We start from the raw sequence: 20,391 nt of genomic DNA, 5'->3' as shown, positions 1-20,391 counted from the left end.
TACACTCGCCAGCGTCACGTCACAGGGGCTGGTTTTACAGACACATACACACACCAATGGCCGCCCCCGTGATGACTTTCCCCCTTCCTGCCCCCCGGGCAGTTAGCGCCAAATTCAAACAGGCCGCCATTTTGAGCCGCCGAGAGTTCCAAGTGCTGGGGGAGGGGCACGCGCCGGGCGCAACGGGGTTTGGAGGCGAGGAAGGGCGCCGGGGGCTGCGCGGACAATGGTTCCGGGGACCAAAGGTGAGAGGGGGAGGAGGACGGGGTCACTGCGCGGTGCCCCGGCGGCTCGCTCGACGGCTGGTCTGTGTTTGTTCCGTTTGGGTCATAAAAGGCTGCTTAGAAACCGCCTCCGGCAGCTCCCCGTCGCGTGAGGCGGGGACGGGCCTTTCGCGGGGAGTGAGCGCTCTGAACTGGCGCCAGGGCTTGGCCACGTTTCCTAACGCCCCGCGCCTCAGTCTTGCCGCCTCGGGGGTTTTCAGAGCTTCGGTGCCCTTCCCCCCCCCCCAGTTCTCCCCTAACGGTTTTTACCAGCCGCTCCCATTGTGAGCTGTGACAAGCACGAGCAGCCCGCCCTGTGCCAGCAGCGCTGCTGGGGGACGTTTCCTTTGCCGATATTTGTCTTTGGGGCGGGGGGGGTTGCCCCATCCAATCCCGAGCTCCGTTTGTGGCTCAGCTGAGTGAGGCCCCTGCAGTCAGCTGAACGACTTTTCCCTTCTGCCCGGGGTCTCAATGGCGTGTGAAATGCTGGTAGCCTGAGGGACTCGTTTCCCAGGCAGAAAGCCAGGAAATAACAACAAGGGGTGGGGAAATGGGGAGGAAGAATGGGGGACACACAGTGCACCTGGCCTGGGGAAGAACGAGGCACAGTGGCACGTGATGGAGGGGTAGTCCCTGGAATAGGGGGAAAGGGAGAGACGGGAGAACAACGATAAGGGAGGAGAGGCACCTGCAGGACCTATACAGAGCCCCTGGGGTGGGAGACATGGGAGAGATACAGAGCCCCTGGCATGGTGGAAGGGGTGAATAAGAGGACACAGAGCCCCTGAGGTAGGTGGGAAGTGATAGGGAGGGTGAGGATTTGCAAAAGGTTAGAAATAGAGAGAAATAGCACTGAGAGCTTGTGGGGGAGAATGGAGGCATTCAAGGAACCCAGTCAGGTTGGCTTTCAGAAGCAATGAAGTGAGCCAGCCTCTAGCTAGTGCTGAACGAAAGTCTAAACATGCCTGAGGGCAGCCTGTTATGACACATCCTAGACAACCGCCCTGCTCAGGAAAGGTGCATCCAGACCAGTCTGGACTCCTCGATTTTGATTGTCTCTCAACTACAGGCCCATCTCCATGGAACAATGATTTTTCTGCACAGGATGGGGCAAGTCTGACTCGGGCTGGAGTATCTCGGGGGGTGGGGCAACGGACAAGGAGACAGACACTGCTCTGAGCATGGAGGGGGCAAACTGTAGCCACTTACAGGAGAGAGACTTTTTAATTTGTTGCAACTAGGTGGAAGGGCAATGGTCAGTGTAAACAATAGAATCCGGACTTAATGTTCTGTGCTATGGCCTGTGCTATTCAGGAGGTCAGACTAGCTGATCACAATGGTCCATTGTAGTCTATGCATCTAAGAAATATCACCCAAATAGATATGACTGTAATTCTGCAGCCGATTGCACTGGTTGCATCTTTGCTTCTGTGGTGTTCCACACAGTTGCAGTGGTCTGGCCTTGTGCAAACAATTGTAGAGTTGAGATCATACTGATTGTAGAGTGCTCTCAAATAGACAATTTTTCCAGTTTTAACTCCCTTGATATCACTTGCAATACTTTTTTAATGATAGTCATAAATTATTTTCTTTGACAGTTTGATGTATGTTTTTTTCTTTAAAAAACAAAAAAAAACAGGAGATGCACGTGATGCCACACAGCCTCTGTCAAATACACCAAGGTAAAAAACTATTTGCTCATTTTTATATTAATTTCTCATATGCTAACATTAAAAGACTGTATGGGGAAAGTCTGATATGTATATGATGTATTGTTTCAATTCATCCCATCATTTGATACTGCAATTATCCCTCCCACTTTCATATTTAGTTATTCCAACCATATTTTTTTCCTTTAAGCAAGTTCAGTTCTAACACTGCGATGCTAGTCTATAATCAGTTTCTAGGGGCTTGGCTACACTTGCAAGTTAGAGCACATTAAATTAGCCCCAGGCACCCTAACTCCCGAGGTATCCACATTGGCAAGGCACTTAGAGTGCCTGGACCCTGCAGCTGGAGCGCTCCTCGTAATCCACCTCCACAAGAAGCATAAAGCTTGCTGTGTCCCTGCTGAAACGCTCAGCTGTCAGTGTGGACAACATGTTGCATTACTGTGCTGTGATTAGCCTCCAGAAACGTCCCATAATCCCTTGAAGTCAAGCTGCCATTGTTTTGAACTCGGCTGCAGGCATGTGGATGTCCCCTTTCAAAGCTCCATTTCTGATGGCTGGCATGCTTATCTGCTCCAGGACAAAGCACTCCATTACTGTGGAATGCTGTTGTTGTGAATGTGAGGGGGGGGGGCAGGGGAATCTGTTGCTGTCTGAATTTACAAGACAGCATGCTGACATAGGCCACGTCTACACTACAGCATAAAATCGAAATTATTAAAACTGGTTTTATAAAATCGATTTTACGCGTCCACACTAGGGCACATTAATTCGGTGGTGTGTGTCCATGGTCCTAGGCTACCATCGATTTCCGGAGCGGTGCACTCTCGGTAGCTCAGTAAAAGAATGAGACCAATAACTTCAATTTCCATCCACACTAACCCTAAATCGATATAGTAATATCGATTTTAGGGTTACTCCTCTCGTTGGGGAGGAGTACAGAAATCGATTTTAAGAGCCCTTAAAATCGATTTAAAGTGCCTTGTAGTGTGGACGGGTACAGCGTTAAATCGATTTAAGGCTGTTTAATAAGCCCCCTGCAGTAGATCTGTTCCTAATCTCTTATAGAGGTTATCTAGTTTAGTGCAACTTCAGGATAAACCTCTGCATGAGTTTCTCCAGTCAGTCTGACTTCTCTAATTTCATATATTTTCTCAAGTAGCTGACAGACATGTTTTCAGACAACCTTATATATAAATATTCCTTCATTAGTACGGAAGGTGATGCCATCAAGGTCTATGTGAGAGTACGTCCCCCTTCAGAGGGAGCTGCATTAGCTGATGGGGATCAAGGCTTGTGCTTATCAGTTCTTTCATCAAACACTCTTCGTCTACATTCAAAGCCTGAGCCCAAGATCTTCACTTTTGATCATGTTGCAAATATAGACACAACCCAGGTAATGTCTTTAAAGTGACAAGCTCACTAAAATACAAAAAAATGGTTGCAATAACCATACAATATCTTTATCAGTATCTCTTTCCCTGATTTTTACAGTAACCAGGCTGGCAAAGCTCAGTTATAGTTACGCTATCACGGCAAATTCATTTTCCTCTCCACTGCTTTAAGAATTTCTTTTTTTAAAGTTTTCTTAAGAATTGCTCTTTGCATTTGTACAATGAAATTGGTGGGAAATTGTGCTTAATGATAGGCGATTATGGGCCTATAATGTATGACTCTGCTAGAGAAACATTCTGTATAAGCAAATTATCACTGAAGCCAACTGCTGTAGGCTTAACAGAAAAATACATGACAATAGATGGGAGTAGTAGTTAGGCAATTCAGTTCCATAACACTGAGCAATTGATTCAGTACCATAACAAAGTTCACTTATCTGTTTTGCAGTCAGCATTAGTAAAGGGTTGTGTGGCCTATTGTTGGTGCATTTGCTTTGGGGGGTGGGAGGGGATGTAGTCATTTGATGCATCTAGCCTGGCTATGTATCATTTAATATATAAACACACACAGTTCTGTATGTAACATTGTTTTATAATTTTCTTATAGTGTGGAAAATACTGGGGAAGAAAGTGTTGTAGAAAGTCTTTCATGTTTATGAAACCTTAATGCCAGCTTCCTTGTCCTTTTTCTCATCAGGAGGCAGTGTTTTCAAGTGTAGCCAAAAACATTGTTGAATCTTGTATGAATGGTTACAATGGAACCATCTTTGCATAGTAAGACATTTATATTTATTTCATATTAAACATGAGTTGTAAAAAATTACTCGCATGAATGAATACCAACTTAAGTATCAGGGTATAACTTCATACTCTGGTGTATTTGTTTAAAAAAAAAAAAAAAAGCTGCCTTCTCACTTGATACAGCATTCCAAAGTGTGACATGGTGAAACTTTTTGCAACTGACTTGTAGAAGAGTATTTAATTTCTAAATCAGTATTTCTGAGGCTATCTATCTGATGCAGTGTGGTTGTAGTTGTGTTGGTCTCAGGGCATTAGGGCCGTTAAGGTAATATCTTTTATTGGACCAACTTCTGTTGGTGACCGAAAAGCTTTCAAGCTTACACAAAGCTTCTTCTCTAATACCATGGAACCAACATGGTTGCAACAACACTACTTACAACAGTAATAGACTTCAAGTTTACAATGTGTTTTTACATCTTCAGCTTATGAGAAATAATTTGTCCATGTCAAACTGCCAATTTGCATGAAAGATGCAGATCAATGAGGGATGTCACTGCTAGAATAAATTTTGCTTATTTGAGATTTTTGTTTGTTCTCTTCTTTTTCTTTAGTGGCCAAACTGGGTCAGGAAAGACTTTTACTATGATGGGTAAGTGTATAAAAGACTCATTTATATAAAGATTTTTTCTCAATACTAGTTTTGAGATATGGTTTAGTTTTAGAACTTTTTTTATGCTCTGTAAATTATGTGATTTGGTTTTACCTTCGTCTGCAGATAATTTTTTAATCTTTCTGCTTTTGGGATTGCATAGCACTCTTAGTGCAGTTTCTGTATTTCTCACAACATTCCCAGAGAATGGGGATGGGTACTATCTTGCCCTCTTTTCTTTGAGGTGAAAAAGTCCATTCCCTATTTTCCAGCTGAAGTAAATAGCCCAATGAAATCAAATGTTTGTAGTCGAGTAGTTTTAGAAAAATTTAAAAACATCTTTTTGTTTCCCTTTTTTGGTTCCCAACCCCTCACTTTCTGGGAAAAATACTGTGGTAGGTACCTCTTTTCTATGTTAAATATAGATAGAGATATATGGACGTTTTCAAAAAGGCTGCCTTCCCAATCTTGAATTTAAAGGTCCATCTGTATATAAAAGGAGTTTACATTATTCTTGTGCTATTCATAGCACGGGTTATTTTAAATATAACAGTTAGTCTCCCTTTTTACTTTTAAAGAGGGACAGTTGCCAAAACCCTAAACTGAAGGGAGTGCATGGCTCAGGGACTTGCTAAGAATTGGATGAACAAGGCAACTGAATTACTTTCAATACTTGAAATGGTCTCTGCAGACCATGGTTGAGGCAGGCACATTGGTGGGAAGTTTGCACTGCTACTTCTTGGTCCGTGTGTGCACCTATTCTCTGAATAAATAGACTTTAGTATCCAGAGCTGTAAATCTCTCAGCCGTTCACAGGCACTAATTTAATTTACATCTTTTTAAATGTCAGTTGACAAAGCAAAATCAACTGATTTTTCGAGAAGTAACTTGATTTCTTCTTTCTTTGGGCTTGTCTACATCAGAAAGTTGCAGCGCTGGTGAGGGAGTTACAGCGCTGCAACTTAGGAGGTGTACACATCTGCAGGGCACCACCAGCGCTGCAACTCCCTGTTTGCAGCGCTGGCCGTACTCCCGTTTTGTCTCGGGTGTAGAGGATCCAGCGCTGGTGATCCAGCGCTGGTAATCAAATATAGACACTTACCAGCGCTTTTCTTGACCTCCGTGGAATAAGCAGGTATCCCAGCATACCTGAGGAAGCCTCTGGTAATCAAGCTGGTCTCCTTCCCCGGTTTGTTCTCGCGTTCCCCGAACCCCGAGCAAGCAGGTCTCCTTCCCTGAGGTTTGCTGGGTGGTTCCGGGAACGCGAGAGCAAACCGGGAAAGGAGACCAGCTTCGCCGCGGTTTGCTCTCGCGTTTCCCGGAACCACCCTGCAAACCGCAGGGAAGGAGACCTGCTTGTTCGGGGAACGCGAGAGCAAACCGCGGCGAAGCTGGTCTCCTTTCCCGGGTTTGCTCTCGCGTTCCCCGAACCACCCAGCAAACCGCAGGGAAGGAGACCTGCTTGTTCGGGGGTTCGGGGAACGAGAGAGCAAACCGGGAAAGGAGACCAGCTTCGCCGCGGTTTGCGCTCGCGTTCCCCCAACCACCCTGCAAACCGCAGGGAAGGAGACCTGCTTGTTCGGGGAACGCGAGAGCAAACCGCGGCGAAGCTGGTCTCCTTTCCCGGTTTGCTCTCGCGTTCCCCGAACCACCCAGCAAACCGCAGGGAAGGAGACCTGCTTGTTCGGGGGTTCGGGGAACGAGAGAGCAAACCGGGAAAGGAGACCAGCTTCGCCGCGGTTTGCTCTCGCGTTCCCCGAACCACCCTGCAAACCGCAGGGAAGGAGACCTGCTTGTTCGGGGAACGCGAGAGCAAACCGCGGCGAAGCTGGTCTCCTTTCCCGGTTTGCTCTCGCGTTCCCCGAACCACCCAGCAAACCGCAGGGAAGGAGACCTGCTTGTTCGGGGGTTCAGGGAACGAGAGAGCAAACCCGGGAAAGGAGACCAGCTTCGCCGCGGTTTGCTCTCGCGTTCCCCGAACCTCCCTTGAAGCCGCCCAACAGCGCTGCAGTGTGGCCACATCTAACACCACTTGCAGCGCTGGTTGCTGTAAGTGTGGCCACTCTGCAGCGCTGGCCCTATACAGCTGTACTAATACAGCTGTAACAACCAGCGCTGCAAAATTTTAGATGTAGACATGGCCTTTGTTTTGCTGTGAATGATTGGTTAAAAGACTGGTAGTTGCAGTTTTGTATAATGGTATATATAAGTACCAACCAACTGCTGTTGTTGAATAGCATTTCTTAATTAAACCACTAAATGTTTTTAATTAAATCTCTTTAGGACCATCTGACTCTGATAATTTCACACACAACCTGAGAGGAGTTATTCCTCGAAGCTTTGAATATCTCTTTTTTCTAATTGAACGTGAAAAAGAAAAGGTAAAACTTTTGTATTACTGAGGTCATAGGAATGTCTTGCTTATGAAGTAGTTGAATAAATTAAATTTTGATTAGTGCTCAAGTTTCATGTGTTATAGCTGTCTTGCATCTACTTTACCAGTTTACATTTATTATAGTATCCTTTGTATATTGATAGCTACAAGTGCCAATGGAAAGATTTAAATTTCTATACTGAAAGTAGCAATCTTTCGAGGTAAAAAAAAATTGTCCTTTGGGCACCATAAATGGTGTTAAGGTACAATATACATCAATAATAACTTTATACCTTTATGAAGGAAGTGAAACAAACTGCTGCCATACTGTGTTAGAGACCAGGTCTCATAAAAGCTGTACATCTATAATAGAAAATTTTCATGTTTTACAGGCTGGTACTGGTAAGAGTTTTCTCTGTAAGTGCTCGTTTATTGAAATCTACAATGAACAGATATTTGACTTGCTGGATTCTGCTTCAGCTGGACTCTTTCTCAGGGAACATATCAAGAAGGGAGTCTTTGTAGTCGGTGCTGTGGAGCAGGTGTTAACCTCCGCTGCTGAAGCATATCAGGTAGTCTGTTTCATGCTGTTTGATATCTGGACATTGTTTTATCAGCAACATTGTACAGTATTAGCTCTAGCAAAAATTAAAGTGCCTACAAATAAAATGCTGGTATCTTTTGAAAAATATTTTGTAGAAATAGAACATCTATAAACAGAGAAATATTTTGTTTGTTCTAACTTTTTCCAAAGCATGCATGTTCCACATCAGTCCTAGATGAATGTTAGAGATTATGAAAGTTGTAGGATTTGGGGAGTATAAAAATGCACTGATGTTAATCATCTGCTGATGTTTGCAGTGGACCTCAGTGGTATAGTAGCAGGTTTCTTTGTCCCACTACACTGTTGTTCCAGATATCCTTCACACTGTACTTCCAGGTGTTGAGTAAGCCTTACTCTTCTAATGATCAGAGCACATGGCTTGTCTGTGGTTTTAAAAGGTTTTATTTGTACAGTGTTAACATATTTCTATAAAAAACATAAAAAGGGGAAATAGAACTTTGGAAAACAGAAGGATATTTTATATAGCAAAGACTTGGAAAGTCATATCAGTGAGTTGGCAGTCAAAATGTAGCACAGCAATTTTTTACAATTTCTTTAGTCTAAACATGGAATTGGGTTGACAAGAGTGAAGGAAAGTGAATAATTATTTCTAAACCTATAAACTGATGTTCAAATCATAAACATTGTGATACTCATTAGGATTTCCAACTGTATTAAATTTTTATATGAAGATATTCTGGTGCTAAAAGTCAGTAGTTGTAATGGTTTATTGAAAGGCCTCATACTGGAATATGTTTACTCTGTCTCCCCCATTGTATCTGAGTATTGGGATCACTCTGAAATACACTAGATGGTGCTATTTGCTGTCTCTTCTTGCTGTTTAGGTGTTAACTATGGGCTGGAGAAATCGCCGTGTAGCATCTACCTCAATGAACAGAGAATCCTCAAGATCGCATGCGGTCTTCACTATTACTGTAGATTCAATGGAGAAGAACGGTGAGGTTGTTAACATCCGATCCTCCCAGCTGAACTTGGTGGATTTGGCAGGGTCTGAGAGACAAAAAGATACCCATACTGAAGGAGTCAGGTTAAAGGTTGGTGCTGCATATCTATAGTTACTTTATTTTTCTCTTCAGTTAAAGATTTTTTTAAAAAACACCTTGATTTAATCAGGACAGTTGTCTTCTCACTTACACTCTCTTGTATGTTTTAGGAGGCAGGTAACATAAACCGATCATTAAGCTGCCTGGGCCAAGTGATCACAGCGCTTGTTGATGTGGGTAATGGAAAACAAAGGCACATTTGCTACAGGGACTCAAAGCTCACTTTTCTGCTACGGGTAACATATAATGTTCAGTTTTCATTTAATAGTTTTAAAAAGATTTTTATACTGAGAAGAGAAACTGAGCTCAGTTCTGTAAAATTGGGCTGCTTGCTTTCACTGTTGCTAACGCTTCCTGGAAAATCAATTTCTACATGCCATAGGATTTTAAATTATCATTTTGCCTGTAGTAAGGTCTTAGGATGAATTGTAAGGATCTGAAAAACACACTTTTCAGCGTTTCTCTGCTCAAAGGTTTTTTTTGAAGAAGGAAAAAGAGAAACTTTGAAAAAGATATTGATAATATCAAATTGATATTGATGCAGTGAATGTCTTCAGTTATCTGTGCTTTTATTTTAGTGTGTATGTGTGTGCGTGTGCGCTAATCTGTTTTAATGAGCGTGGAGGATAAGCGCTATTCCCCTGCAGTATGGAAAAGCCTGTATATCACAGAAGTGTAATAGTCACTGACATGAAATGCTTCTAACCTTAAAGATTTTATCTATCCTTAAAGTAGCCACACCAAATGTTAGCAAGATGTAGCTGGTATTAGTGACAGAAACTTCCTGAAGATTAGAAGACGAGTATTCTCATTGTATGAAGGGCTCTTTTAAAGAGAAACTGCAAAGCAGTTATGAGGATTGAGTGAATTCCAGTGTTCTCTGTTGAATACCATCACTAACCAGAATTCATTCTATGACATCAAATACCAAGTTTGATTGCAATCCATGGTAGTATTAGTGATGTCGCAGACATTTGTTCCTTATTCCACTATGACAGCATTCTACCCATTCCTTCTCCAAACACTTTTTCCATGCACTCTGTTGGTCTTAATGCTCTATTTTAAGAATTTTTCTCTCTCTCTCATTCATATAAGTATAAAAAGTTGAAATTCTGTCTGTGTCCATTGTTTTCTTGTTCCCCACTCTTTTTATAAAGAGATCCACAACAACAGATTCTTACCCCCAAATAGAACTCCACTGAAGTTTGAGAGTCTTCTTGCAGGACTGGGGTCTTAGATTGCAAGTGCCTTAGGTGATACCTTAGCTGTTCTATTCTGTACAGATATAAGTGCACTGCCAGCACTCAACAAATAATACTAACATATCTAAAGATCACTAACAGTGAGAAGTTAGCTGTCTCTTTGATCAGTCAGTTTCCAGCCTGTCTGCTAAGACTACCAACAAGTGTCTGTGAGTGATTTTTTTGTGATGATGATGCTTATCCAGTAGAAAATATAGCCAGGTAATCAACATATTTCACATAGGTAGCCAAATGGCTGGCCTTCAAGGTGGTAATAACTTTCAATTGCTATTGACCAGAATTCTAAAGCGAAATATTTGATATCTCATTACAGATTTCCTGAGTCTCCTTTTGCCAATGATAGCACACTGCCCCGTTCTAAATTTCTGAAATGATCCTCGTTTAATTACAAATCCCTTCACAATATAACAAGATTAAGGTTCTTGAAACTAAACTCTTATTTATATTTAAGGTTGTGTCCTCCTTTCATAACCAGCTTTGAAATAAAGCTTCACAAACAAATGTAGAGATTTTTCAAGTAAACCCATTCTAGTCTAAAATTACATACCAGACAACTTGTGAAAGAATTATTAATTTATAGCTGTAACCAAAAATCTTCAATTTAAGCCTATTTTCATATTTTTCAAACAGGATTCCCTTGGAGGTAATGCAAAAACATGCATAATTGCAAATGTTCATCCTGGATCTAGATGTTTTGGTGAAACTCTGTCTACCCTTAATTTTGCTCAACGAGCAAAGCTGATTAAAAACAAGGTAAAAAATTATTTAATATCTTTACTATCATGACTTAAATACAATATTTTGTCATATTATATGTGAACCAATTCATTTTAAGAAGCGTTTTACTATGGTTAACTCAAATGAAAATCATATTGCAAAAACAAATTTGCTTGCTTGGGTTTAGAATGGGTGGGCAAACTATGGGCTGGATCTGGCCCCTCGGGGCTTTGGATCCGGCCCGCGGGATTGCCCCCTGTGGTGCTGTGTGTTGCCCTTCCCTCCAGGCACCGCCCCCTGTAGCTCCCATTGGCCAGGAATGGGGAGCTGCGGCCAATGAGAGCTTTGGAGGAGGTACCTGGAGGCGTGGCAAGGGCAGCACTTGCAGAGTCCTTCATTCCCTCTCGCCCAGGGGCTGCAGCGCTTCCTGGAGCGGCACAGGGACAGGGCAGGCAGACAGGGATCCTGCCCTGGCCCCGGTGCATGCGTTGCCACCCTGGAGCTGCTTTAGGTGAGCAGCGCCAGGCCGGAGCTCAAACCCGTCCTGCACCCCGCCCCCCAACTCCCTGCTCTAAGCCCCCTGCCTGCACCTCGTGCCCCTCCTGCTCCCTAACTCCCTGCTTTGAGTCCCCTGCCTCACCCTGCACCCCTCCTGTACCTATAACCCCCTTTCCTGAACCCCCTCATATACCCGCACTCCTCCTCTGCCCCAATCCGTTGCCCTGAGCCCCTACCTGCACATCGCACCCCCTCCCACACCCTGCACTCCCTCCCGTACCCCAGTCGCCTGCCCTGGCCCTGCATACAATTTCCCCACCCAGATGTGGCCCTCAGTGCAAGAAGTTTGCTCGCCCCTCGTTTAGAATAACTAAAACTGTTTATTTTTAAAAAATCGAATGTATTTTTCACTATTTCTGCAGTTTGTCCTTTATATTTTATTCAGCATGGACAATAGCAACATTCTATTTGCATTCGTTTGTTTTTCATGGGTTATTTTTTCTTTGAATCTGCAGCATTCCATGGAAATGTGTAAATTCAAATAAAGCTTTAATTAAATGCTTTCAAGATTATTTTAAAGCTTTGTAATACTTTGTTTTTCCTGTCTAAATTTTGGATCTAAACAACATGCTATTACATGTTTAAATGTGTGGTAACTTTTAAGTTCTTTCTGCTTCTTGAGTGGGCTTGAATGTATATTAGCTTCTGATTTTGCAGCTATGTAGTCTGTTATGTGCTGTTTGCCTTTGTGCAGCCTAAAATTTTCAGGATTAAATTCTAGTTCAGCAAACTGTAGACTAAATTTTCAAGTGTCAATGATTTTCAGATATTAAGAAACTATTGAAGTTCAAGATATTCGAAAAAGAAATTGAGCTCTGTCCTGTTCCCAAAGATTCTTCTCTTTTAAAATGGTTAGGTGTACAGGCAGTTATCTACTGCTTTCCAATATTTGATTCTAATGACCTTGAGAATAGATTGTTCATTTCTGATGTTACTTCATATAAAAAATGTAATCTTTTATTCATTGCTTTTAATATTTTCTTTCAAAATTCCTAAAAAGGCTGTGATAAACGAAGACACCCAAGGGAATGTGAGCCAGCTCCAAGCTGAAGTGAAGAAATTGAAAGAGCAACTTGCTCAACTTACTTTAGGGCAGTCTACTCAAGATATTTCTATGTCAAGAGGTAGGAGAAACAAAAGAATAGAAAGCTCCTGCATTCTAGAGCAAAAAGGAGATTTTAAACTGTTCTGTTATTGACTTGCAGAACAAATAACATCACATAGTTTGTATGCCTTAAGGACTGCATTTTGCTTAGGCACAACATACTATTTTACACACCTATAATAGCAAATGTGTCTAATTTTTCAGGAACCTGTGTTAACCTAATGAACATTTTGTTTTTGTTTTACTCTTACCATATTGTGTGCATTAGGCAAAACTTCTAATATAGTTTGACTTTTGCTGTTGAAGCTGGAAGAAAATTCTAGGCATTTAGTTCGTAGAAGTGCTGGAAATTAAGCCCTTGAGATAAACCAAAACATTTGTTTATGATGGTAATGTGGAGGGGTTCTGTTTTTTCTCATTAGATAAGTTGTTGCACAAGCCTGTTGATTCTGGCTTCCTTTTACTCCAGTTTTGTTCATTTCTGAATGTAATTCTAGGAAACAATATTTTGTGGGAATAAAAATAAAAAGCTAGTCTTTTATATACAATTCCATAGAGAATAAAGTTAATGGGATTTTTGTTACTCTTCAAACTTTACTTGTAGCTTTTCACTGAACTGTTTTATCTGCTGCACGGAGCCTGATACAGCTTCCCACTGAGCGTAGTTCCCTCACTGAAATATGCTACCCCAAAGTATTTTATTACTATGATAGCAATCTTGGCCTTGTAATTCTCTTATTGTGTTCCTGTACCAATTGTGGCCTGATCTTCTAAAGACGCAAGGGATTTCAATCCAGCTCCAGGAGTTACTGCATTTAAAAGACTTGGCTAATATAAAACATCCTTGCTCAGTTTTTTGCAAGGAAAAAAAAATCACACATCTGCTGTTACGTACAGGATTAGAGTTTAAATCATAAAAATATGTGATAATGGTTAACATGTGATATTAAATCAGTCACTCATGCTATCATGTCTAGATATAGGCAGAAATCTCAATAGTTTCATATCACATCTGTTGCAATACCTTGGAAGCTGGAAAAACTAAAAGATGATGTTTTAAATCTGTTACAAATTATCATATACATTTTAAGAAAAGAAAAATCTTGTCTGAAAACTGACACAATAGACATAGTCTAAGCAATTAAGAATCTTAGCCTGCATTTTGAGCTGTAGAAATAAAGATATGGCATATCATTATCAGTTGATTGTAAAATGCAATGGCATTTGAAAATATATATAAACTAGAAATTTTTTTGATGATTTGATTTTGGGGGGTGGGAGGGTCTGAAACTGTTCGTCAAATTTGACAAATGGCTTTTTTCAACTGAAGCTATTTGTTTCAAGTTTTTCATGTTGAAATGTTTGTTCAGTTTGAAATCTCATTTTGATTTTAAATTTGTCCAATTTAAAAAAACAACACACACAAGGATGAAAACACCTGAAATGTCCAAAATGAAATGAGAAACGCAAAAAAGATTGTTTCAAATCGATCAAAATATTTTGCCGTAGCTTGAAACTAATTGAAAAACCTGGGGAAAAAAAATTAATTTTGAATTAACTTGAAACATTCTGGTTGATTTGAAACATTCTTTTTGAGTTTTTTTTATTTGAAGAAAAGAATGTTTAAAAAATTGTTTGAGTCAAACCGGAATATTTTCACCTTATTTGGTTGTGCCCCCAAGCTGAAAAATCAATTATTCACTCAGCTCTAATCATAATGGGATAGTTATTTTGCCCTTTAGATATTATGGTGATTAGTATCCCATAAATATCTATAATAGTCCACTTTATTATGCACAGAATGTAATATTAATGCCAAATTCATGTTATAAAATGCTAAAAAGGCATCTGAAGCTAATTCCATATTTTGCAACTTCCTTAGTTGAACACATGAATTTTTGTTTTGTTTTGAAAAAGCTAAATTCAAAAACCCTTTACTTATTAGGTACAACTTTGCATGTCAATTTTGAGTGAGTAAAGTTTTGTATCTCATAAATTGACAGACCCTAATAGTATCATTAGAGAGTGTTCTATAACTTTAATGTAAATATGCCTGTACAAATGTTCAATACGTTACTTTGGGAAAAATGAAGTGTTGGAAATGCTATAAATATAGTTGTTAAACATGAAGGAAAACTTAAATAATTTGAATCTGAATATGGTGTTTCATTCTTTAACTTTCTATTAAGCTGCTCGTGGACAAGGTCAGGAAAATACAAATTACATTAACTACTTTCTTGAGGCAATGCTGTTCTTGGAGAAATCTGAAAGTGAAAAGAAGGTAAGAATTCACTGCCTTTTTTCTAGCATATCCTGCTTATTTTTTGCTTCATGCTAAGGGTGAGTAAACCTCCTGAAGCTCCACTGCAGTTGAGATTGTCCTGCCTTGTTAAATAAAAAATTCTGTTTACAAAGACAGCAAAGTGTAGTTACTGGGAGGAGAGATTATAAACTGGTAGAATTTTGAATTTTTAAGGTAATGTCCAAGTTTAATAAAGAAAAAACATAGGAAACTTTTGATTAATAATCAGATTGTGCCCCATAATGAGTTGATTTAAAAAAAGAAAAAAAGTCACAAGTTCAGTTTCACTTACAAAAATATGAATGGGATAATAAAATGTTTTAATTTTGTACATAAAATATTGTCATAGGTAGTATGGTATAACTTGTTTAAGTTTGTGATAAATACATCTATTTGGAGATTGCCATTGTCCTTTTTACCCCTAACTACTAAATCAGTATTTATTGTTTTAAGACTTTGTTAGAAAAAGTTGCTCAACTAGAAGATCTTTGTGGCAAAAAGGAGAAATTCATTCAGTCCAATAAAATGATAGTTAAATTCCGGGAGGACCATATAGTTCGCCTGGAGAGATTACACAGAGAAGCTCATGGCAGTTTAGTGCCCAAAGAGCAAGATGATCTCATCGATGAACTGAGGGAGGAATTGCGGACACTGAGAGAACAGGTAAATATTTTTACGTATTGTTCCATTCCAAAACAATCTGATGAACCTAATGAACAACAGAAAAAGAGAGCTTTTTTCTGTTAAAAGATAACAAAACAACTGACCTTGATACCTTTGAACCAACAGTGATCATAAGCAAAATCTACCCAGTTCTCTAAACTATGAAATTACTATACTTAATGCTATTTGGTTTAAATCACTGATAGACTTCCTGATGTTAAGGAAAGCTCTTACCGCTACAGTTAGGAAACTCAGCCCTGTGTTAAAGATAGAACAGAAAGACAGACTACTTTACTAATTCTGTAGTTGAGCCTACATATTCTTGGCTAAACTGTGATCCTAATGTTTCTAGAGAAAGAATCTCATATGTAATGATCAGGATTAAAATTATGTCCCTCCTGCAATACTACAGAATGTTTAAAAATGGAATTTACTGATTACCATATATACTTGTTCATAAGCCGAATATTTTGGGTTAAAAAAGTGATGCATCAAAGAGCGGGGGTCAGCTTATAAATGAGTCTACACCAAAATTGGATGATTTTAAACTCTATGGAATCATTGAATTGAATATTTAATACATCGTAATTTTGTTTATTTGGAGCATCTGCAGGCATGGAGCCCCTCAGCTCCCTGTAGCTGCGATTCGCTGTTCTCAGCCAATGGGAGCTGCGGAAAGTGGTGCACCCATTGGCTGGGAACAGCAAACCGCGGCCACTGGGAGCTGAGGTGCTCCATACCTGTGGACGCTTCAGGTAAACAAAACATCCGGACCTGCCAGCGGCTTACCCTTACGGGCTGGGAGCCAAAGTTTTCCAACTCCTGAAATATAGAGTTGGCTTATGAAAGACTCGTACAGTTCTTGCTGTTTTTACTTATCTATCTCAGGGAGTCGACTTTTATAAATGAACAGGCTAATGAACGAGTATATGCAGGAATTCTTTGATCATTACTTACTCATCTATACGCATTTTGAGAGTAAATTCCAGTGAAGTAATAAAACCAGTTTGCCAGCTCTTTAAGAAATCTGAAAAGTCCTCTGTGGTTTAGGAAAGTCCCCTTTTCCTTTTCCTTTTCAATTTAATGCTTGTGAAAGATGGCAAATTGGCAGCCCTATATACTGACTCCTCTGTGAAATAGCCTTTTTTGTAAACTACTTTGCTTTTTTGCAACACTTCAACAAATACCTGCATGTCACATATGCATAGATGGAACAACACCCACGAATTGCTAAGTATGCCATGGAGAATCACAGCCTCAGAGAGGAGAACAAACGACTTCGTTCCTTACAATCAGTGAAAAGGGCTCAAGAACTTGATGCTCAGACCATTGCAGAACTAGAAAAAGCTTTCTTGGAGGCTTCAGCCATAGAGAAAAATAACGGAGGTAAAAATACACTATGACATATTCCTTTCATAAGCTAATACTCATTTAAAATGTAATAATTAGTGTATTTTTGAGAAACCCTAAGTATTTTCTTTAGCATTTAAAATATTTTCAGTGGCAGTGCTTCTGGTGATCATATGAATTTGATGGTTTAACATTCTTCTTTATTAAATTAATATTTTAACATATTTTAAAATGAAAATCTTAAAATGTTGCATGAGCAATCTGTCTAAACATAATACAAAATGCACACATCTCAATGTGAAACACTTTTGCAAAACTTACATTTTAATTTTTAAACTTTTCATCAATTGAATCTACCACATGGTAATGTTGAAAACATTCTTTAAAAGTGCCCTTCAGTGCATGTGATAATACTGTGTAGTAGTTTGCAATACATATTCATTTTCTATTTCATCCTTTTTTGTGATGTCAAATTTTTTAGCAATGGCTAAACAACTGGTGTGCTGCAACCATTGTCTGTCATACTGACCAATGTTGTCTAACTGTTTACCTGTTCTTCTCCATCAATCTGAGTGTATCCATCTGTTCTCTTTTTTTTTTTTTTTTTTTTTTTTTTTTTTTCATGTTTAGGTTGTAAGCTCTTTGGAGCAGGAACTGTCCTTCCCTTTGTTTGCACAGCACCTAACACAGTGAGATTGTGCTTCCTGCCTAGGTGTTACAGTAATACAAATTTAAAAAAAAATTACATAGTGCTTATGTTCATGTGGACTATTGTTAGTGTCCATCTGGCTTAGTCTGAGTTGCTGGAATGTTCAAAACATTGTTCTTATTTTGTTGATAGAGCTTATGATTTTGAGTTGTTCAGGATGATATCAGAGAATATCTTTGTTTGTTTCTTAGGTCATCAATTGTATTCCAGCACTACCTCAACAGAAAGCCATTCATTGGTGTCTTTTGGAAGGTTGAAAGCACGCCTGCTGCATACTCAGAGTGAACTGGCAAGTTCAAAACAAGAATATGAAGAATTTAAAGAGCTAACCAAGTGAGAGGAAACAATGTAGAAATGTTTTAAACTAATATTCTTCTGCAAAATATATTTTTGCTAGAATATACATGTATTGATATTCTTTTACAGTCAAATTCTGGACCAGAATACAGCCCAAGTTAATTTGTCTTCTAGAGAGAGCCAGAGTGAGGGGAGAAAGAGAAAACAATCCTCCCCATAGCATCACAGTCCATTGAGCAACAGTTTACAGACATCACATTAGTCTTGTATGGTTGGAGATCCACTTACCCTGCTCCTGCTTCTTCACATTAGGATGTAGGGAGTCCCTGGAGAGCAGATCTTTATGGTATGCAGTCTCCCCAAATTCTTATCTACATAGTAGAAGTCGACTTGGCTACGAAGGGAGGGCTGAACCCATTGTGTTTTACTTTTTCATGATTTTGCCCTGAACCCCAGCAGATGCCTTCCGCAGGGCTGAAGCCCCTAGACCACCCTCCCCACTGGGCAGAAGCCTCTAGCCCCACCACCCTGCCGCAGGGCAGAAGCCCCGAACTCCCCTCCCTCCAGTCTGGTAGGTGGAGAATGTGGGCAGGGGAGAGGCGCCATGAAGGAACTTGCATTTAAAAAACCCATATATTAAAGCTTTAATAGTTTTACCCACAAACTTAATGGTTCAGCAAATACATTGGCACCAGTTTCCACTCTGTCCTGAGCAGCAATAAACTGAGATCCTGCTCCTATTGATGCTTATGAAGTTTTGTTATTGACTCTGAGATCAGAATGGGAAGTGGATGGTGATAACACTAAACAGTTTCACAAACAATCCATGCTTGCACGAGACTCTTGACACTGCAATGGTGTGAATGATGCCAGCTATCACGCTACTGACATACAAAACTACTAAATATTACACAGTGAAGATCTTCCCAAATTTCTACTTACCTTTAATAAATTACTTTGACGTGTTAAAAATAAATACTTAAGAATGTTATCTTAACAATACTTGAAAAGAATGTTTAGAGGTTTTTATTAATCTTGTCAAGCTTCAGTTCAGGTCTCTGATTCACAAAGTTTTGGTATGGAAGATGCAATCTGCTCTTTAGAGAAAACAAGAAGCTCTGAACTCAGGTGTTGCTGGATAATGGAGGGAGTGATTTTTCCATTTTAAGGCTATGTTTAAGTGTGCATGTATTTTGTTAATTATCTGATCACAAAGCAGCTTTTTAATAGCTCTTTTAATGGGGTCCACTGATCCTAGAAATAGCATAGTCTAAAAATTGAAATATTTTAATGGCTTGGATGAAAGTGTCTGGGGTTGTTTTTCAGTATGACAGTTACACAGCACCTTACTGTCAGACTAATGATGCTAGAGTGCATGATGACTTTTGGGCTTTGTGGTGAAATCTTGTGTCTAAACAGGAAAAGGCATCTGGAAATGGAGTCAGAACTTCAATCCCTTCAGAAAGCAAACCAGCATCTTGAAAATATTTTGGAGGCAACCAAGGCACACAAACGTCATGAAGTCTCTCAATTGAATAAAATGCACAGAGAAACTATTAAGGTACAGGAATCTGTTAGAGAGGTGGTAAATACAGCAGTATATAGTTACATCTGAGTTGGATGAAACAAAAGATTTCTTTAGTAAAAATCAGAGTATAAGATATTTTTCCTGACAAGTTTTTCAGTATATGAGCTCACTATATGATTAAAGTGATATCTTCATTTCTGTCTTTTGTTCTGAAATACTTCCTGATGCACTACTGCTTGTAACTGAGTTGCAAATCAGAAAAAACATGCAGTTGTGTGGAATATAATTGACCAGCTTTGACCGTTTTACTTTATCCTGTACTTCGTTTATAGAATTATGAAATATGTTACACTATAATTAAGGCTACGATTTTGTCACGGAAGTCATGGATTCTGTGACTTCCAAAGACCTCCGTGACTTCAGGTGGCTGGAAGCTGCAGGGTCCCACGACCACCCGCAGTGATCAGGAGCTCTGGGGTACCCCGCCACCTGAGGCCCACAGATCTCCCTAGTGGCGAGGGGGACTCCACAGCACCTCCCTGCCACAGGTGCCAGGCAGACCCTGCAGCTTCCAACCACTACAGGCAGAAGGGGACCCCAAAGCTCCGAGTTGTGGGGTGGAGGAGGACCCTGGAGCTTCAAGCCCCCAGAGCTCCCAGCTGGTCCCCGTAGCTGCCCAGTGACTCTCCATTTTATCATGGATATTTTTAATAAAAGTCAAGGACAGGTCACGAGCAATAAAGAAAAATTAATGGAAGCCTGTGACCTATCCATGACTTTTACTAAAAATATCTGTGACAAAATCTTAGCCTTAACTATAATCTGTGGCTATTTTATATTTAAACCAATGCTTACTTCATAATTTCTGCAACAGAGTATGACTACTCCAACAAAGGCTTACCAACTAAGGTCTCGTCTGGTGCCACGAATAAGCCCAGAAATCTTTGTCTGTGATTCCATGGATATTCAGAGTTCACGGGAAGTGATGGATAATATTTTCAATGAGCCAGTTCCTCCAGAGATGAATGAACAAGCTTATGAGGCCATTGCTGAGGAGCTCAGAATGGTGCAGGTAAATCTTCAGAATAAGAGTGGAAGTGTATATGTAATTGGGTTTTTTTTGTTTTTGTTCGTTTTACAA

At 40.1% G+C, this 20,391-nt stretch overlaps 1 protein-coding gene across 1 annotated transcript in view; it reads left to right on the top strand.

Annotated features, from left to right (window-relative positions):
• Positions 1 to 43: 43 nt before the first annotated feature.
• Positions 44 to 20,391, top strand: part of KIF15 (kinesin family member 15) — a 67,568-nt gene continuing 47,220 nt past the window's right edge. The window contains exons 1-17 of the mRNA XM_050937881.1: positions 44 to 245; positions 1,903 to 1,945; positions 3,146 to 3,329; positions 4,025 to 4,101; positions 4,680 to 4,717; positions 7,001 to 7,098; positions 7,484 to 7,663; positions 8,541 to 8,750; positions 8,870 to 8,995; positions 10,652 to 10,774; positions 12,297 to 12,420; positions 14,591 to 14,682; positions 15,157 to 15,366; positions 16,575 to 16,752; positions 17,617 to 17,758; positions 19,142 to 19,283; positions 20,125 to 20,322. Of these exons, the coding sequence (XP_050793838.1) occupies positions 227 to 245; positions 1,903 to 1,945; positions 3,146 to 3,329; positions 4,025 to 4,101; positions 4,680 to 4,717; positions 7,001 to 7,098; positions 7,484 to 7,663; positions 8,541 to 8,750; positions 8,870 to 8,995; positions 10,652 to 10,774; positions 12,297 to 12,420; positions 14,591 to 14,682; positions 15,157 to 15,366; positions 16,575 to 16,752; positions 17,617 to 17,758; positions 19,142 to 19,283; positions 20,125 to 20,322 (2,184 nt within the window). The 5' untranslated portion in view covers positions 44 to 226. The remainder of the gene's footprint in view (positions 246 to 1,902; positions 1,946 to 3,145; positions 3,330 to 4,024; positions 4,102 to 4,679; positions 4,718 to 7,000; positions 7,099 to 7,483; positions 7,664 to 8,540; positions 8,751 to 8,869; positions 8,996 to 10,651; positions 10,775 to 12,296; positions 12,421 to 14,590; positions 14,683 to 15,156; positions 15,367 to 16,574; positions 16,753 to 17,616; positions 17,759 to 19,141; positions 19,284 to 20,124; positions 20,323 to 20,391) is intronic.

The sequence above is a fragment of the Gopherus flavomarginatus genome, chromosome 2 (assembly GCF_025201925.1).
Source record: "Gopherus flavomarginatus isolate rGopFla2 chromosome 2, rGopFla2.mat.asm, whole genome shotgun sequence".
NCBI classification, from domain to species: Eukaryota; Metazoa; Chordata; order Testudines; family Testudinidae; genus Gopherus; species Gopherus flavomarginatus.
This window is presented reverse-complemented; position numbering and strand designations above follow the sequence as displayed.